This window comes from Suncus etruscus, chromosome 13 (assembly GCF_024139225.1).
Source record: "Suncus etruscus isolate mSunEtr1 chromosome 13, mSunEtr1.pri.cur, whole genome shotgun sequence".
Lineage (NCBI taxonomy): Eukaryota > Metazoa > Chordata > Mammalia > Eulipotyphla > Soricidae > Suncus > Suncus etruscus.
The window spans coordinates 38,588,726-38,608,122 of record NC_064860.1 but is presented as its reverse complement, the minus strand read 5'-3'; the positions used below and the strand labels follow the sequence as shown (position 1 = coordinate 38,608,122).

Below are 19,397 nucleotides of genomic sequence, written 5' to 3'. Positions count from 1 at the left end.
AAGGGGAACCACACAGTGCTAGAGATTAAACCTGACATTCCACATGCAAGGCGTGTGCTTCAGCCCTTTCAGATTTTAGCTTCGTTTCTTTGGGCCACATCTGGCATCACTCGGCTCAGAAATTACTCCTACCAGGCTCCAGGGACTATATGGGAAGGCAGGAATAGAACTTGGGTCAGCTGAATGCAACCAAATGCCCACTTGCTGTGCTATAGTCCTGACTCTAGATTTTGGCCTCTTTCAGGAATAATTTTCTAGCCTTAGTCCATCCTCTGATAGACTCTGCATCCCTTCCTGTTTATTTCCATGACTACTTTGGGCTTTCTCTGTGATAGAGACTACATTTCACATTCAATAACATACCATACAAATTGGGCTACTTCCAGATCTGTCCCTCTACCCTGGGTGATTTGATGTGACTATAGATTATATCAAGTGATGATTTGGCTGCAGATATGGCTCAGCAGTAAAATTTATGCCTCTTCTATGGTGAGGCCCTGATGCCCACCACCACAAAAATTTTTATTTGAAAGAGGTATTCAGGAGCTGGATTGATAGCATGGTGTTAAGGCATTTGCCTTGCATTCAGCCAACACAGGACTGACCCCAGTTCAAATCCTAGCATCCCCTATGCAAGAATAGTGCCCTGCCCACTCTACTGTCTTCAGCCCCATGGTTTTCCTTTCTTTTTTCTTTAGTATTTCCCTTTCTGTATGAACATCCATAATATTATTTGGAGCTTTTTATTTAATTTTTGGTTTTTGGGTCACATCCAGTGGTGATCAGGAGTTAGTCCTGGCTTTGTGCTCACAAATCACTCCTGGCAGGCTTGGGGATCATATGGGATGCTGAGAATCAAAGCTGAGTCAATCTCAGGTCAGTCTGCGTGGAAGGCAAATGCCCTACTGCTGGGCTATCACTCTGGCCACCTATTTGGAGCCATTTTATTTATCTTAATGTCTTTCCCTCAGGAACGTTTATGAAATGCTTTTACTTTTCAGCTATTAAAGATAAGACTGTGGTATTATAAAAGCATTTTAAATACATCTAGGGGAGCAATTATATCTGTGTAAATATATATGTATAAACACATGTAATATGATAGGTAGAGATGAAAAATATTTCAGGAATTTCTTTTTTAAATTTGAATTTGTGTCACTAATCCACTTGAATAATTGGTATTTATTAGCAAGCAAAATAATACATATTTTGTTTTCTTTGTTAGATGTGTACAGGGAGGAACTACAGCGATTCCTGGGGCTTTTGGCTGTGGAAAGACAGTGATATCACAGTCTCTATCCAAGTATTCGAACAGTGATGTTATTATTTATGTAGGATGTGGTGAAAGAGGAAATGAGATGGCTGAAGTCCTCCGTGACTTCCCAGAGGTATGTGTGTGTGTGTGTGTGTGTGTGTGTGTGTGCGCGTGTGCGCGTGTGTGTGTGTACACATATATATTTATACGAGTTATTTGACTAACTCTCAGAGAATGTTAGACCATTGGTCTCCTTTGATTTGTAGTTAATAAATTGTGTTGAATATGGAGCAGTACTCTTATGTGCTGAGAGTCTCTTAAGAATTTTCTTTTTTTTTTTTTTTTTTTTTTTTTTGTTATTGGTTTTTGGGCCACACCCGGTGATGCTCAGGGGTTACTCCTGGCTATGCGCTCAGAAGTCGCTCCTGGTTTGGGGGACCATATGGGACGCCGGGGGATCGAACTGTGGTCCGTCCTAGGCTAGCGCAGGCAAGGCAGGCACCTTACCTCTAGCGCCACCGCCCGGCCCCTAAGATCTTTTTTTTTTTTTTTTTTTTTTTTTTTGGTTTTAAGAATTTTCTTAAATGTATCTGTGCTTAAGGGACCAGAGAGACAGTAAAAACTGGTAAGGCACTCGTCTTACATGCAGCTTCCTTCCTGGTACCACATTTGGTCCCAGAGGCCTTGCTGGTGTTATGCACTATGTACAGAGCCAGGAGTCAACCCTGAGCAACACTGGATGTGACTCAAATAACAAAATATCTCTGGATGTAGATACTGACATAGATACAGTATACATAGAGTAATTTATGAAATGGAAATAATGTTTCTCTTTACAGCTGTATGAGGTATGTAAACAGGGTGATTGGGGAATAAATGCTCTGAAAATAATGATTATAAGGAAGTTTCAATATAGACAGTGGTGAAAAGAGGGTTACAACGTTTCATTTAAAACTGAGGATCACTAATTGATTGTTTCTTTAGCTCACAATGGAAGTTGATGGCAAAGTAGAGTCAATTATGAAGAGGACAGCTCTTGTGGCCAATACCTCCAATATGCCTGTTGCTGCTAGAGAAGCCTCTATTTATACTGGTAAGTACATGAGTTGGGATAAAAACAATAGCATCTATCTAGTTTGAGTATAACATTAACCTAGCAACAGCTTTTTCATAGACTTTCATTCTAAAATACTCAAACCTAAGATGTATCTATAGCTTTTAGAAATATTTGTTTATATATCTTAGAATATATCAAAACATCTATAAACCTGTTGTACTATATGTGTTTGTGTGTGTGTCATATAAATGTGAGCTGTGTGTTGGTAATTATTGCGGAACTTGGCAGTGCTTGGATCTACCCCCAGCTCTGCTTGGGGGGCACACCCAGTAGTATTCAGGGCATAGAATCCCACGTGCAAAACATACCTTCAGCACTTGAAGCTATCTCTTCAGTTTGGTTTTTGCGCCATATCTGGCAGTTGTCAAAGACTACTCCAGCTCAGTTTTGTCCTGGGCAGGGACAAATCACTTGCCTTTCCTTGCATATGGCTGATTCAGACAACACTGAGGAATATGTGGTGCCAGGATCAAATTCCGATCCCTTGGATACAAAGCATGTGCTATAGTCATTTGAGCTATCTTTATAATGATCATAAGATGATTTGTCTTTTACTATTTTTCCCTTTTTTGGGGGGGGGGGGCACACCCGCTGATGCCCCAGGGTTACTCCTAGCTATGAACTCAGAAATCGCTCCTGGCTTGGGGGACCATATGAGATGCTGGGAGATTGAACCAGGGTCCATCCTAGGTTAGCACGTAGCAAAGCCAAACACCTTACCACTTGCACCACTACTCTGGCCCCTCTTTTACTACTTTTCTTTTAATATTTTATATTGTTTTAGCTGTAGAAACATCCCCAGATATCTAATTTTTTTAAATATTTTAGGGATTTAAATATTTCACAAATTTGCATATCATCCTTGTGCAAGGGCCATGCTAATCTTCTCTGTATCGTTCCAATTTTAGTATATGTGCTGCCGATGCGAGCACAAATCTCTATAATTTAAGTGATAATTTTTTGGCTTTTGTTTGGGTTTGCTTTTTATTCCCATTCCCATGATGTTTGCTGGGGGAATAGACTCCTCTTATGTTAGTGATGAAATCAGGGCTCCCACATGCAAAGCATGCACTTCTGCCCTAGGTACCATCCCCTGAGTCTAATAAGTTTTCAGGTATTATATCTTATCTGCTAGTTAGAAAAAGTAACATCTGGTTATTTATGTATTTATTATCTTCCATCTCTGATTATACTCTGACTTCTACGTTAATACTTAAGGACTTTTCAAGATTTATAATATTGACATTTTGTTCTGTAATTATGTATGTCTCTATTCATTTTAGACCTATAATATAATAGAGTCCGTCCCCAGGAACTCTTTTTTGCTATCATTTCTCCTTTTGTTTGTCAAAATTTTGACTTTTGTAAGATTCAAGAAAGACTTGTAGAGATGACATTCCCTTAATGCTTCTTTCTTCACCAAATATTTTGTTGACTTTTTTCTCCCACTGCCTTTAAATTTTAGCAGTATGCAACTTGAAATCAATATTTTCCAAGTAGTTTAGCATTAAATGCTAGGGGGAGATCTGAAATTGACCTGCTTCTTTTTTCTTTTTTTTTTTTTTTTTTTTTGCCTTCTAGTTTGAAGTTTAATCTGAGATACATAGCCTCAGGTGAATTCTTATTGTCTTTGCACACCTGTGTCTTATCTATTTATCTCATTAAGGAGATTTTCCACATTTATTTAATTTTGTGCAACCAAACACTGTCATAGGTTGATTTTGTTTTTTGTTTTTGGATCACCCCAGTGGCACTCGGGTTACTCCTGGTTCTGGCAGGCACTGGGAACCACATAGGATGCCAGGAATCGAACCACAAGCTTAGTTTTGGGCAGGCAAGGCAAACGCCCTACCACTGTGCTAACTCTCTGGCCCCTGTCCTAATTTTTGGCAAAAGAGTTCATGTATATTTCTTTCCACTTAATAGTCACATAAAAGTGACTATTATGTATTTAAAGCATCCATTATATTAAAATAAGAAGTCTACCTACTTCTAAATGGCTGCAAGTGAAATGTCTGTGAGAATGTGTCACATCTATTTCATGAACATCTTTTTGGTGAATACTTGCGTGATTGATAGGTTTTCGTTTTGCTATCACAATCTTCACACTGTCTCATCACATGTCTTGTGTGCATGCCAAGAATACAACCCTTAGGGGCTAGAGAGATAGTACACCAGGGAAGATGCTTGCTTACCTTACACACAGGCAACCCAGCTTCAGTCTTGGCCACCACCTTCTGTTCCCTGTGCCACCACCAAGTGTGTCTCCAAAAGTCTCAAGACAAAGAACAGAAAAGCAAAAGGATACAACTGTATGCACATTTTCAGTTGTTATCCCTTCAAAAGGTGTAATGGTGGACACAAGCTTATGTTTCTCTATATACTTCTTTCCCTCACACTTTCTTATGATAATCGTCAAAGAAAAAGTTGAATATTTAGTGAATATCCATATACCAAGAAAAAATAACTAACATTTATTAATCCTACTTTATTAGATGCCTGTGTAGTCTGTGTTTCTTAACAGTGAACTTTGGATATAAACCTTTGGTCATAAATGATTTGAAAAGTACCTGGCATTTGGAAATTCTGATTGTATTTTTGGATAATAGTTTTATTGTGTGTGTTGTTATTCTTTTGAATTTCATTTTTGTTTTTGTTTTTGGGTCACACCCGGCAGTGCTCAGGGGTTCCTCCTTGCTCAATGCTCAGAAATCTCTCCTGGCAGGCTCGGGGGACCATATGGGATTCCGGAGGATTCAAAGGACCATCCTTCTGCATGCAAGGCAAACACCTTACCTCCATGCTATCTGTCCATCCCTTTATTTTGGTTTTTGGGTGTCACCCAGCAGTGCTTAGGGCTTACTTTTGGCTCTACATTCAGGAATCACTCCTGGCAGTGCTCAGGGGACCTTATGGGATGAGGCTCGAACCCAATTTAGCCACATACTCCTGCCATACTATCACTCTAGCCCCTGGATAATAGTTTTGTTTTGGTGGGGGTTTTTTTTGGAGTTTTTTTGGGTTTTTTTTTTGTTTTGTTTTTTTTTTTGAATAATAGTTTTTTTAAAACAAGTCTTAATTTGTTGTGAGTTGCAGATTTGTTTTCTGCTTTTCCATTTTTTAGTTTTATCTGAGGACTTTTTATTTTCTAATGTTTTTATCTTCTTGTAAAATTTATATCTTTTTTTTATGAAGACAAAAATGCAAAGAAAGGATAAGGTGAAGATACAGTAGCAAGACAGACAATCACCCATAAACAGAATTCTCAAGAGGAATCCCCTTGCTGACACCTTAATTTTGAATTTTCAGCCAAAAAACATTAAGAAAAATAAAACAAAACACATGCACAAATACTTTGTCCCTCACGCTCCCAGATTGTAGTACATTATAACATTTCTTAGTAGCACACAGAGCAATATAAAGCCACAAAATTTATGGAACTCCTTTAACATTAAAGTCTATAGTATTGTTGACACAGTTGATCATAATATATTATTTCATTAAGGATGAGTCAAAGGAGCACAGCAAAGATGGTGTTAGAGTGGCAATTGTTTGCATAGACCCAGCAAAATATAGGGACATGGAAAGGAAAAGCTTTGTCCTAAATACAAGGAGACCTTACCCCTGAAGTTTTCTGGCATAAGACTAACTCTAGGCTCCAGGCATACTAGGTTGTCTAACCCAAGTCATTGTCTGTAGTGCCAATACACTTTTGGGGGGGGGGGGTGGGGCCACACCCGGAGGTGCTCAGGGGTTACTCCTGGCTATCTGCTCAGAAATAGCTCCTGGCAGGTACGGGGGAATCATATGGGACACCAGGATTCGAATCAACCACCTTAGGTCCTGGGTTGGCTGCTTGCTATCTCTCAGGCCCCCAGCCAATACACTTTTATTTTTCTCATAGTCACTGTTGTTGGTGTCAGGTTTCTATAGCTAAGGACCCTGGAATATGTCCATATCCTACATCAAAGTCAGGATGATGTGGAGCATCCTTTAGTTTCATCTCACAATTAGAGGGTGATGGAGAGAGCTCGGCCCTGAAAGCAGGTCGTTGTTGTTAAGTCTTCTGGGTGTTAAGGAAAGTCTCTGTTGAGTAAGTCTATGCCAGAGCAGTGGTAGAGTCTTCCTTGGTAGAGGATTGCTTTTAGGTGATGTACACAACCGTGGTCGTTTTGTAGATGGCATCCCTGGTTCAGGGGTAAATGGACAATACCTGTTCTTCTGAAGCCTGAGCCAGGTCATTATGACAATGTTCAGGGTGTAAGGTCCCACTGCATTACAAGATTTGTGTGTTCCCATCTCTATTAGATAAGAATGTGTTTGTATATATAGTAATTTCCCATTTTAATGTGCCTATGCAAAGGAAGAACAATGCCACAGGTCGTGATTGGTGCCTATGGGGATGCTAGAACAAGTTCAACAATTCCCTTGACTTGGTTCTAACATAAACTTTAAATGGAGGAATACTTCTAGAGACTTCCGTATTAAACAGATAACAAAGAGGACAGACAAAACAAATACATAGAGGGGAAATTTTGTGTTAAATTCAGTGAACCACTTTGGTCTGTGATTTGACCTGTACGGTATTGAAGGTAAAAAGGGTAAATGGGGGGAAATAATGGTTGGGACTGAGGCAGTAAAGAACTAGAAATGAGCTTTAGGTCAGTGTCAAGGGCACAATACAAGGCGGATATTATGCATATGTAAGATATATGCATAGAATACTATCAATATATATTGTATATGCGCTGACGCTAGCCCCCGCGCAGTTTTTAAAATGGTTTTTAAAGAATTTGTATCTTAATGTGCCTTTAAGAGGCCTTTGGCACTTTGATGTTTAACCCTGTGTGTGTGTTAAACTTTCTACCAAGGCTCTCTAATAAATACATAGAAAAGTTGTGAATGTCTCTACAGAATCAAAACATAGCCATACTTGAATAAAAGAGGATGTAATACTATTATATTAAATACATAATTATTGTGCTTTTAATCTTAATAATAAGTAATATTTTATACAGATTTTATTTTAAAGAACCATGTTTTAGAAACCAGTATTATATTGATATGACAAGAGTCATTCCATTTTAAATACAATAGGAAAGTGTCTTGAGAAATTAATTTACTTTGCTAAGGTGGTTATAGTAGAACAGGATATAAAACTAATTTCTTACAAATGATTTATTATCTACAAATTTATAGTATGGGATTGGGACTACGTAGTAGAATAAGCTGGATAATTAAGGTATTGCTTATTAACATTTATTGCTTTTGAAAAATAACCATAGAAGCTAAAAGCTAATTAGGGTATATATTATTTAATGTTTGGTTCTTGTTGCATGTGTATGTGATATACACAAACACTACATTGTAAAATAATTTTAGACTTAGTAATTTCAACAAAGAATGGAAAGGGTGTTTTCCTAACATTTTGATTGTATTTTTTTTGGAGCTGCACCCTATACAGGGCTTAATCCTAGTTCTGTGCTCAGGGGTCACTACTGGGGGGGCTCAGAGACCATGTGTAATATTGAGATTCAAACCCAGATTGGCCGTATGAAAGGCAAACACCTTGCCCCTTACACTATCTCTATGGCCATCCTACATTTTAAAATAAATATTATATTTAGATAGACTAGGCTATGATAGACTAGGCTAACTAACCCAAATATATAGTTGCTCAATCTAAGGTATTCAGGGAAAAAAAATTAGTTTGTTTTTTTTTTTTTTTTTTTTGGCCCAACACCTGGCAGTGTTCAGGGGTTACTCTTAATTTGTAATCATTCCTGGTGGGCTCTATGGACCATATGGGATGCTGGGGGTTGAATCTGGGTCGGCTCTGTGCAAAGCAAACACTCTACCCACTGTATTATCACTCAGACAATTAATTTTGCATTTTATGCTGGGATCCAGGCTGATAAGAGCTCTTTCCTTTCACTACATGCCTTCCAGGCTTCTGGGAATTCAAGTAAGCCTAAAGGAAGAAAAATAACATGAAATTATTGACTTGTTTGCTAAGGAAACACGTTTTTACATACTTTTCATTAGCATAAAGGCCATACCTAAATTCAAAAAAGAGTAAGAAATCTCATTCAGTGTGTGCTCAGGACAGATCTTAGTGTAAACAACTTAGACATTTTTTTTCTATGTGCAGCCTCACTGAGGCCTTTCCTTGAGGGGGATGAAGCTGGACGAGTTGGTGGCCCAGATACCATCTGGTTGGAGGTCTTGCCGTTGTACGTGACCACCATGTTGTCCAACATCTCGGGCAGGATGTCATGTCAGGAAGGTGGGGCTTTTCCATCTTGGCGCCTCCTTCTTGGCCCTGCACAGTTGCTTAAGCAGGGAGTGCTACTTCCTACGCAGGCCCTGGTTTAGGCGCCACCACTGCCAGGCACTGAATAGCTGCAGCAGCTTCTCGTAGGACATGGCCAGCAGCTGGTATAGGGCCACGCCCTGGTATGTGAAGTTGCAGAAGGGTCTTTTCTTCTGCAGCTCCACTTCTGCCATTTTCCCTGCTCTTCTGACACAACTTAGAAATCTATCTTTAAATTTCAAACTGCTTTAAATTTTTCATACGGGTGAAAATGCTGTCTAAATTACAGGATTATCATTTGTACTATGCTCATTCCAATTTAGGAATTACACTGTCAGAATATTTCCGTGACATGGGCTATCATGTCAGTATGATGGCAGACTCTACCTCCAGATGGGCTGAGGCTCTTAGAGAAATCTCTGGTCGCCTTGCTGAAATGCCTGCAGGTAAGCTTTTACATTATTTAAAATGTAAGAAATATTGGTTAGATTTGAGAGGACTGGCTTAAATTCTGTTTTTAATTCCCACCTCCTCAATTTTCAGATAGTGGCTATCCTGCATATCTTGGTGCCAGGCTTGCCTCTTTCTACGAACGAGCAGGCAGAGTGAAATGTCTTGGAAATCCTGAGAGAGAAGGAAGTGTCAGCATTGTGGGAGCGTAAGCACCTAAACTTTTTATTTTTCCAAAGAGTAATGGGTCATTTATTTTAGAGAAAATATTACTTTCCTGTGAGGGCAGTGATTTTTAACCAAGGTTGTACTGTGGAATCACTCAGAGAGCTGGTTAACTTTTGGGCCATAGTCAGCTGTGCTCAGGGGTTAAACCTGGCTGTGCTAATGAGCCAGAGATCACTAGTTACTCCTAGTGCTCAGGGATCCCTCCTAGCAGTGTTCAGGGAACCATAGAGGATGCTGGGGGTCAAACCCAGGTCAGCCGTGTGCAAACAAACACAGTACCTTCTATACCTCTGTTAATACTCTCTCACTGAATGAGCTCTCTCTTTCTCTCTCCTTTCTCTCCCCTCTTTTCTTTTTCTTTCTTTCTCTTCCTTCTTCCTCTCTCCCTCCCTCTCTCCCCTCTTTCTTTTCTCTTTCCTTTCTTAAGGAGCTCTTTTAAAAGGCACATATCTAGGTATCTGCACATTCTGGCTCCATAGATTTGGCATTAGTCATTTATGATATACAGTCAGTCTCTTAGGAATAACATAGAAACAAATATGTTCAAGAAAGAATATATTGTGATAAAACAGTGTGAAAAGCCATGGCCACTGTATAAAGCTATAATTTGTAGTCAGCGTTTCCTTCTTTCTCTGTCAACTATTTGATAACAGCAGTGAAACTAATTATAATGTCTTGTTTCTCATACTAACAATGGCAACAGAGTTATGTTTCACATTATCAGCTCAGTACTAGTTTTTACGTAATTTTTTTCCAAAGGTGATTTCTGAAGTTATTTGTAGTGAGGCTTACTCCTTCAAACCTGTGTTCACTCTTGAACATGTACCTCCCATGATTGTTTATTTCTTTGCTGCCAGTGTTCTCTCTTGAACACATTTCACCTCTTTATCTTCTCTCTAATCTTTCTTAGTAAGTTTCAATTAAAAAAAGAGATAAATTAGTTTGCTTCACTGAAAATAAAAATGTCGTTATATCTGGCACCAGAAAGATATCGTAGCAGATAAGGTGTTTGCCTTGCCCTAACCCAGACTATCTGGGTTTGATTTCCAGCATCTACTATGATTCCTAGTGCAAAGCCAAAATATTTCAATAATTTAAAATGACTTTCATGGGCAGAGAGATGCTGGTATGGTGTTGGCCTTGCACAGGGCTAACCTAAGGTTGATCCCCATCATTGAATATGATATCGTGAGCTCAGAGCCTAGAGTAAGTCCTGAGCACCACTGAATATAACACCCCACCCCAATCAAAATAAAAAGGCTTGCAGTAATCTTTTTTTCCTTTTAATTTAGTGTTTCTCCACCTGGTGGTGATTTTTCTGATCCAGTTACATCTGCTACTCTTGGTATTGTCCAGGTATATCTTTTCCTCATGTAATTTTCTTAAGTCCGTCTCCACTCTCTAACTCTCCCCATACTCACCCCATCACATGGTTTGTATGTGAGAAGCCTGGGTTAGTTCAATCTCACCATGTTGTTACAACATGGTTCCCAATGCACTGTTGAGCTTAACCCCTGAATAGAACTGGGAGTAGACCCTTTTTTGTGACCCATTAATGGAAAATAAAAGAAAAATCACTGGTTTCATTTGGTCTTGTTTTTAAATCAGGTGTTTTGGGGATTAGATAAGAAACTAGCTCAACGCAAACATTTCCCCTCTGTCAACTGGTTAATCAGCTACAGCAAGTACATGCGTACCTTGGACGAGTACTATGATGAACACTTCACAGAGTTTGTTCCCCTGAGGACCAAAGCTAAAGAGATTCTGCAAGAAGAAGAAGACCTGGCAGAAATTATACAGCTAGTAGGGAAGGTGAGTTGTTACATCCTATGGAGATTAGATCTGTAAGTTAATTCTAGTAGAAGGACAGATAGAGCCTTGGTGATTGATGTACATTGTTGCCTTAAAAGGTGAGGATTAGATTTTTTTTTTTACCCCTCCTTCCCTATCCCCTCGGATTAGATATTTTTGATTGATAACTTTGGATTATTCCTTCAGTTAGCAAACATTTTAGTAACCCATGAGCACTGTCAGGTGTGACCCAAAAGCCAAAACACAAATTCAAAAACCTGAGAATTCAAATAAATAGTAAGCCAAGGGATTGGGGTGGACAGATTCCCACACTTGTCACCAAATAGCTCAGTAGCCCTCACCCACATCTGCCATCTTGCTGGCAGAGAAATCACCCAGCTCCACAACTGAACCTCATCAATCTGCCATGCCACCAAATTGCTCCAGCTCCATAGCTCTTGTGTCACATGGCCACGTGACAACTCCAGATTTGTTGTTTTTTTTTTATTTATTTTTATTTTTTTGTGTTTTTTGGGTCACACCCGGCAGTGCTCAGGGGTTTTTCCTGGCTCTGTGCTCAGAAATTGCTCTTGGCAGGCACGGGGGACCATATGGGACGCCGGGATTCGAACCAATGACCTTCTGCATGAAAGGTAAACGCCTTACCTCCATGCTATCTCTCCAGCCCCACAACTCCAGATTTGTACTGTCAGCCCACTAAGTCACAGCAAATCTGATAGGAAAGTTTTATAGAAGCCCACCAAGCTCAGTGAACATGAAAACAATAGCACATAGAAGGTTCAACTGGGACCAACCCACCCAATAAATCCTCAGATAATGACTTCAGCAACACCAATCTGAAATAAAACAATTATCACCAATTGACTTTTATTGATTTAAGTTTTGATGATTCTATTTGCTTTTGTATTGTAACATGCAGTAAATGTTTTGTGCCTGTTAATGGAGCACACTGACATCGTGGGTAGAAAACTGGGGGACATTGGTGGAGGGAAAGACACATTGGAGGTGGAATTGGTATTGAAACATTTAATTAACTTAACTATTATAAACAGCTTGGTAAATCATGGTGTTATAATAAAAAAAATTTTAAGATTGTAAGCCAAAATATGAAGAAGAAAGTATTCCCAAAAGCATAAGTGGGCTAGTGAGAAAAATAATTAACATACGTTAAGATATGATGTTTGCTCTGCCTAAGGCTGACTCTAGTTCAGTCCCTGGCACCACTTATGGTCCTTCAAGCCCACCAGTGTGACCCCTGAGCACAGTTGGATATAGCTCAATACTTTCACCTGGCTATTTGTTTTGTTATAAACATGTGACAGTAAATGAAAATTTTTATTTTTTCTCTTCTAGGCTTCTCTAGCAGAAACAGATAAAATTACTTTGGAGGTAGCAAAACTTATCAAAGATGATTTCCTACAACAGAATGGATATACTCCTTATGACAGGTAACCTACCCTTTTATTTGAAGATTTTGTCTTTCTGGTTTTGAAAGAGCTGCTCACACAGTAAAAACGTTTTCTTCTCCATACTAGAGAGATAGCACGGGAGATAAGTGACTTGCTTATATGTGACTATGGCAGCCATGACTTTGGTTCAAATTCCCAGCATCATATATGATGCCTTACCATGCACTTAGTAGGAGTCATTTCTGAGCACAGAAGCAGAAATAAACCCTGAGCACTACCAGGTGTGGCCCTGAAATAGAAAACAAAAAACAAAACACACTTTTCTGTTTTTGTTTTTGTTTTAGGGATATACCTGGCAGTGCTCAGGGGTTAATCCTAGCTTTAGCTTTCAGACATTGCTCCTAGCAGTCTCAGGACCATGGGATGCCGGGAATCAAACCCGGTTCCATCCCAGGTCAGCTGCATTCTAGGCAAAACACTCTACTGCTGTGCTATCACTCTGGCTCAAAAAACATACTTTTGATTTGAGGTCTTTTTTCCATTTCCATAGCAGAAATACAGTAATCTAATGTAATCCATATTTTTATTTTATTCATTTGTTTAGTTATGTCAGTATTTTTACTCATATTTGTTCATTAGATTAAATTATTGCTTAGTGTGTAGAACTTAAGGATTGTTGCTAGAAGCATTTCTTTCTCTGCTGTTGCCTATTTCTCTCTTACCCTTTCTGAAATTGTACTTCTCTTTCCATTTTATTTTTTAAGTGTCTTATTCCCTATCTTCCAAAGTTCTTACATGCTCAAGAGATAGTTTAAAGAGGTGGTCCTCAAAATATGGCCTGCGGGCCACATATTGTATTTGTATCTGTTTTGTTTCTTCATTGCAAAATAAGATATATTCAGTGTGCATAAGAATTTGTTCATAAGTTTTGTTTTTACTATAGTCAGACCCTCCAATGGTCTGAGGGACAGTGAACTGGCCCCTGTTTAAAAAGTTTGAGGACCCCTGGCTTAAAGACTAAGGTATTTATTTACCTGTTGGTCAACCTATTTAATGTCTTCTGCTGTATATGGTCCACTAAGCATGCCAGAGCATTGCAAAGCATTGTGCTCAGTCCATTGATCAATCTCTCTGGTCTCTGTTTAGTTAATTGAACATAAAAATAAGCATCATCCTTAGGTATATGAATATATATCTCCATCTAACTCATATCCTAAGGACACTGGTTCAGTAGACAACTGTTCTTTTCTATTACTCATTTTTTAATGTGGCTATCATCTAGAAGCCTTCATATTAAAAGAAGCTGATGATAGTATCTATAATATAGATAAAGTGTTACATAAAGGATATAAAAAAAAGAATATGAGCCTACTTTGGATTTTGTTTTTACTTTGTTTGTTCTAGGTTCTGCCCATTCTACAAGACTGTGGGAATGCTATCCAACATGATCGCTTTCTATGATATGGCCCGTAGTGCTGTTGAAAACACTGCCCAAAGTGACAATAAAATCACATGGTCCATTATCCGAGAGAATATGGGAGAAATTCTCTATAAGCTTTCCTCGATGAAATTCAAGGTATATTTTGTTTCTATGCTACACTTTTAGATAGGGAAAGGTACTTTTAAACCTTAGTTAAGCTATGTAAACCTGTTATGCAGTTATGTAGTGATAGAGGACAGGCCTCTAATGTGTTGGGCATTGAATTTGATTTCCTGTACACACACACACGTGAAAATTTACAGTTAACACTCCTCATTTTTACACAGGCTCAGCTTATATAAAATCTGAACAGACCTGAAAGGTATATGTTTAAATAGCAATTGTAGTGGTAAAAATTATAGTATGTCATGTCTAAAAAAATGCTAACATGTTCTCTTTTTTTGTCTTTGCTGCCTGCAATTTAAAACTAAAATCACTGCTTAGCAGCAGTTACTTTACTTTAAGTGCCTATTAACTTCAAGTTCCCATGTTTATCTGAATTGATTTGTGCTGTTTACTTCTTTTAAGTATCCTCTTACATACCATTTTAACCTTTTAAATGAACTCTTGTTTTTTTGAAGTATAAACAGTTAACTTATCAGCAGAAATTGGAATACGTAAGATTGTTTCTAAAATGTTTTATTAGTTGTATTGCATTTAATTGTTTATCTCATGGCATTCAACTGTTAATAATCACCTCTTGAGAAATTGAGATTGTTTCTGAACGTGTCTGTTACATATATTATATATAATGTCTGTTATACGATAGATTAAAAGTCAACATAAATAAATAGAAACTCACTCTCTTGTTTTTAAAAACTCACACAGGAAAATAAAAAACATTCAAACATTGCTGGAGAGAAAACACTTGGGTTAAGGTGCTTGCTGTGCAAGCTTCAGACCCTTTTTCCATCACTGGATTTATCCAGTTCCCCAAACACTGCCAGGAGATTATCCTGAGTATCACCAGAATGGAAAGAAGAAAAAAAAAAAACTATTAACACTCTTGAGTCCAGTTTTTATTTCAAAATCCAAGGAAATAATCAAAGATATTTCATGTGATTATATATAAAAGTTATCATTAAACTTCTAGATTTTTGGGGGGGGGTTGGTTTTTGGGTCACACCCGGTGGTGCTCAGTGGTTACTCCTGGCTCCACGCTCAGAAATCGCTCCTGGCAGGCACAGGGGACCATATGGGAAGCTGGGATTTGAACCAATGACCTTCTGCATGAAAGATAAATGCAAGTCTTAACAGTTTTTTTTTTTTATGGAAGGTATTTCATATATAATTTGGAAAAAAAAAAGTAAGTAAATATTCAGTGAGAAGGCAATTAAAAAAAAGGGCTGGGAAAATGGCTTAAAAAGCTGGAACACAAGAGGCCAGAGAGATAAGCATGGAGGTAGGGCATTTGCCTTGCATGCAGAAGGACGGTAATTCAAATCCAGCATCCTGCATGGTCCTCCGAGCCTGCCAGGAGCGATTTCTGAGCATAGAGCCAGGAGTAACCCCTGAACACTGCCGGGTGTGACACCCCCCTCAAAAAAAAGTAACATCTGGTTATTTATATATTATAGTTACATTAGAAAGAACCAGATGTGCCCTCCACCCCCAAATGAATGTGAAAATATAAAAAAAAATGTGCAGTAATAATAATGGTGATTTCTATTAGTGTGATAGGGGTGATGATGTTATTTTAAATTTATACATACAGAACTGGAGCTATAGTGCAGCAAATAGAATGCTTGCCTTACACACAGTTGATCTGGTTTGATCACTAGCAGCACTTATGGTTTTAAGCCCACATTAAGTAAGCCCTAAACACAGCTAGTAATAAACCCAATAAAAAGTATATATGCACATTATGCTAAATTCACATCGAGTAATTTTTGTTTCATTGTTTGAAGCCATACTCAGCAGTGCTCAGGTTTTACTCTTGTTTCTACATATAGGAGTTACTCCTGATGGTGCTTAGGAGACAATATGGGATGCCAGGGATCAAATCTGGGTTGGGTTGTATGCAAAAAAAGATCTGCTCTACTGTTTCTCCAGCCCCACATTTCATTATTTTTATTGTCATCAAATATTTATATAGTAGTTTTGTGACTGGAAAGTTTTAAATTAATTTTAAGTCTTAAATTTTCTTATTTAAGACATCTTAGAAATTCTCAGTTATTTATAATGTTTTCATATATGTATTTTGTATTTTTTACCTAATAGATTCCTAAACTGGACTACTTGGGTCAAATAACTTCCATATTTTAAAATCTTTTCTGTGGGTTTTTTTGTTTGTTCTTTGCTTTTTGGACCACACCCAGTGACACTTAGGGGATACTCCTGGCTATATGCTCAGAAATCACTCCTGGCTTGGGGACCATATGGGATACCAGGGAATAGAACTGCAGTCTGTTCTAAGCTACCCCTCTAGGGAAACAAGGAAAAGGAATATAATTTTGACTCCAGTGTTCAGCATACTTAACCTGTAACTAAAGTTTATTAAATATAAGAGAAGTTCTGTGATATATTGCTGATGTTCAGACATTTCTTTTTTCAGAACTAAAATAATGTAACATTTCTTTTCAGGATCCGATGAAAGACGGTGAGGCAAAGATTAAAGCCGATTATGCACAACTTCTTGAAGATATGCAGAATGCATTCCGTAGCCTTGAAGACTAGAACTGTGATTTCTTTCCTCTTTGTTGTCAGCAAGTTCATCTGTGTATTTTTTCCAAAATTTGTCATCTCAAGCCCTTTACTTCATTGTGTAACGTTAAGACTAGTGCTAATGTATGTGATCATTTGTTTTCCTTGTTTATTTGATAAGTCTTCTATAAAACAAACATTCCTTAGCTGCAGTATTTGAAGGGTCTCCCTTATCCTCTGAAGTGGTGAATATAGTAAATATCTTGTACAATGGCTACACTACTGTATATCTGTTATATAGGGTGACATCCCTCCTTATCCTGCTTTCTGCATCTACCATTCAGTTGAAACAGGATTACTGTATGTGTGCACTGTTTCTGCAGTGGATTTAGAATGGAAAATTTCTATATATTTTGACATGTACTTTGTGAAATGACTCCATTATTATTATGATAAAATTTTTAGAGCTTAATAGTATGCTAAGTATTTTGCAGGAAATATTTATGTTTTTTAAACATGAATGATTAATATCCCCACATGCATTACTTTTCAACATAAATTAGAAATATTTATGAAACTGTTGGAAACTAAACTCTTTAAAGTGGCATTGTGGGGCTCAACACAATAAATAGATTAGTACTCTCTCAAAAAGAAAGTGGAAAAGAAGCTATGTCAACAAAGTTAGATTATCATCTTATTAAAGCTTTTATTTTATTTCAAGTTAAAAAATATGCGATACCAAGGACTATTCTACTGCATTACTTTGAAAAATATTAAAATTCCATTTAAGGGCCAGGGTCATAGCTTACAGGGCTGGGGTGCATGTCACATGTGGGAACCTCAGCTTTGCTCCCCAGGAATACATGGTTCTCCAAACAATCAGGAGTGACCCCACACGCACACACATTTACATTTAAAACAGTCAATGAGAACTTGATCCACGTCACACCCTCTTTCTTTTCTTCAAACATCTTAGAAGACTTGCCTTCTAAGAATCATGTGGCAGTATAATGAGAAATAAATAAAATGCCAGCAAGAAGGCTGAATTGTATCTTGAAGGCTGGTTGTACCTTTAAGAATCAGCTAATTTATAGTGATTCTTGGAGGCCAGAGTGGCATTATATATTTTACAAGGTAGCATATGTCACACATTTGCATGTTTCTTGGCTTGTTGAATTCTTGAACAACCACTTTCCCAGCTGTAGAAAATAGTACTTGTGTAGTTAGTGTTCATTGGCTAAAAACAATTCTCAGAATATCTGTTGCCTTAGGCAGTGTAACAGTTTCCACTCTGCTTCTTCAGGGATAAAATTCTTGTATCTGCTAATAGAATCTGGGTTATGTAGGGAAGAAAGATTTCTTTCATCCTGAGTTTTGAGTATATGTTTAAAATTATTTCTGTGTCTGTAGAATAAAGCACGCTATAGAACAGCTCTGAGAGCAACAATTTCCCATGAACTCTGATCAGTAGTGCTGGCACCATGCTTCCTTGTTGGGAAGAAGAAGGTAGGGTATGTGAGTATGTCTTCACAGTCTCAAATACCCAAATGCAATAGTATAAATAGAGTATTTATTTTATGCCTCAATATTTGTTATTTAAAATTTTAGGTAATGTGTTTCTTTTGGTCTGTTAAAATATATATCAGTAGTGATATCAGCAGCTGTTTGCATGTTCTCCCATGCAACTTTTTTAACCTTTTAGAATATTGGAAAATAAAAAGTATGCAAGGGTTTGTTGAGATGTGACTTAATGGTGCTGCTTCAACAGTTTGCTTCCATTGTGGAACTCAGAGGTTCCAAGACCAGTGGAGACTAAAGATTTCTGAAAGTTCCTCTTCCTACTTTAAACCAACCAGCAAAGTAGGGTTATGACAGCAATGAATGATATAATGAAGAAAGTTTGACCAAGCCTATTTGTTGTTCTGAATTTGCAATGTACATTCTCACTTCCTTTTAAGAATGTTGATGTATGGGTGTGAAAACTCTAGAGAAACTATGCTCAGATATTCATCGTAAGTATCCTCTTAACTTTATGTTGTACAGTTTCAGGTCAGTCACTGGTCTTATTTCTATAGTAAGGATGTGTTAAAATTGCAACAGTCTTTTAAAAACACGATACAGTTCTCTATTTATTGTGCTGTGCCTGGTTCTCAGTGGAGCCAGATAAACAAGTTTCATATGCATTTTTCCAGTGTTAAATCTCACACATCGTGTCTTTGGAAATTTCCTTCCTTACTGAAGAACGAATAGAAGAGGCCAAATATGTTGCCTCCTTATCCTTGAGATTTCACTATCTTTATGTTAAAAGTTGTGTATAATTGTTAAAAAAAATCTATGGAATAATAAAAAGTAAATTTAAATTAACATGTTTTTCTTCATTTTTGTCTATGGCAGATGTTATGATCTAGAAAAATTCACACCTTGTTTTTAGTATTATCTTAAAATGTTAAATCTCTTTCCTTTATGGATTGTATTACCTAAGATTATGAAATTAACTTGGCTTCAATATAGAATGATTAGAGTCTTAAAATGTAATATACAGATTCCCATGGAAATATTTTATTTTTCCCCATGGAAATATTTTGAAGACTACTTTTTATTTTTGGTCCACACCCCATGACACTCAGGGGTTACTCCTGGCTATGCACTCAGAAATCACTTCTGGCTTGGAGGACCATAGGAGATGCTGG

At 37.7% G+C, this 19,397-nt stretch overlaps 1 protein-coding gene, 1 non-coding gene and 1 pseudogene across 2 annotated transcripts in view; 1 reads left to right on the top strand and 2 right to left on the bottom strand.

The window, feature by feature from the left end:
* The window catches only part of ATP6V1A (ATPase H+ transporting V1 subunit A), a 60,496-nt gene extending 41,425 nt beyond the window's left edge, over window positions 1-19,071 (top strand). Inside the window, exons 7-15 of the mRNA XM_049785773.1 lie at window positions 1,226-1,388; window positions 2,240-2,348; window positions 9,009-9,131; window positions 9,229-9,343; window positions 10,656-10,719; window positions 10,972-11,175; window positions 12,529-12,623; window positions 13,989-14,160; window positions 16,648-19,071. Of these exons, the coding sequence (XP_049641730.1) occupies window positions 1,226-1,388; window positions 2,240-2,348; window positions 9,009-9,131; window positions 9,229-9,343; window positions 10,656-10,719; window positions 10,972-11,175; window positions 12,529-12,623; window positions 13,989-14,160; window positions 16,648-16,740 (1,138 nt within the window). The 3' untranslated portion in view covers window positions 16,741-19,071. The remainder of the gene's footprint in view (window positions 1-1,225; window positions 1,389-2,239; window positions 2,349-9,008; window positions 9,132-9,228; window positions 9,344-10,655; window positions 10,720-10,971; window positions 11,176-12,528; window positions 12,624-13,988; window positions 14,161-16,647) is intronic.
* On the bottom strand, window positions 3,198-3,304 carry LOC126026730 (U6 spliceosomal RNA). Its single transcript, XR_007501951.1, has one exon. It is a non-coding gene; the product is annotated as a U6 spliceosomal RNA (small nuclear RNA).
* LOC126026270 (40S ribosomal protein S15-like) lies at window positions 8,267-8,879 on the bottom strand (annotated as a pseudogene).
* Window positions 19,072-19,397: the final 326 nt, after the last annotated feature.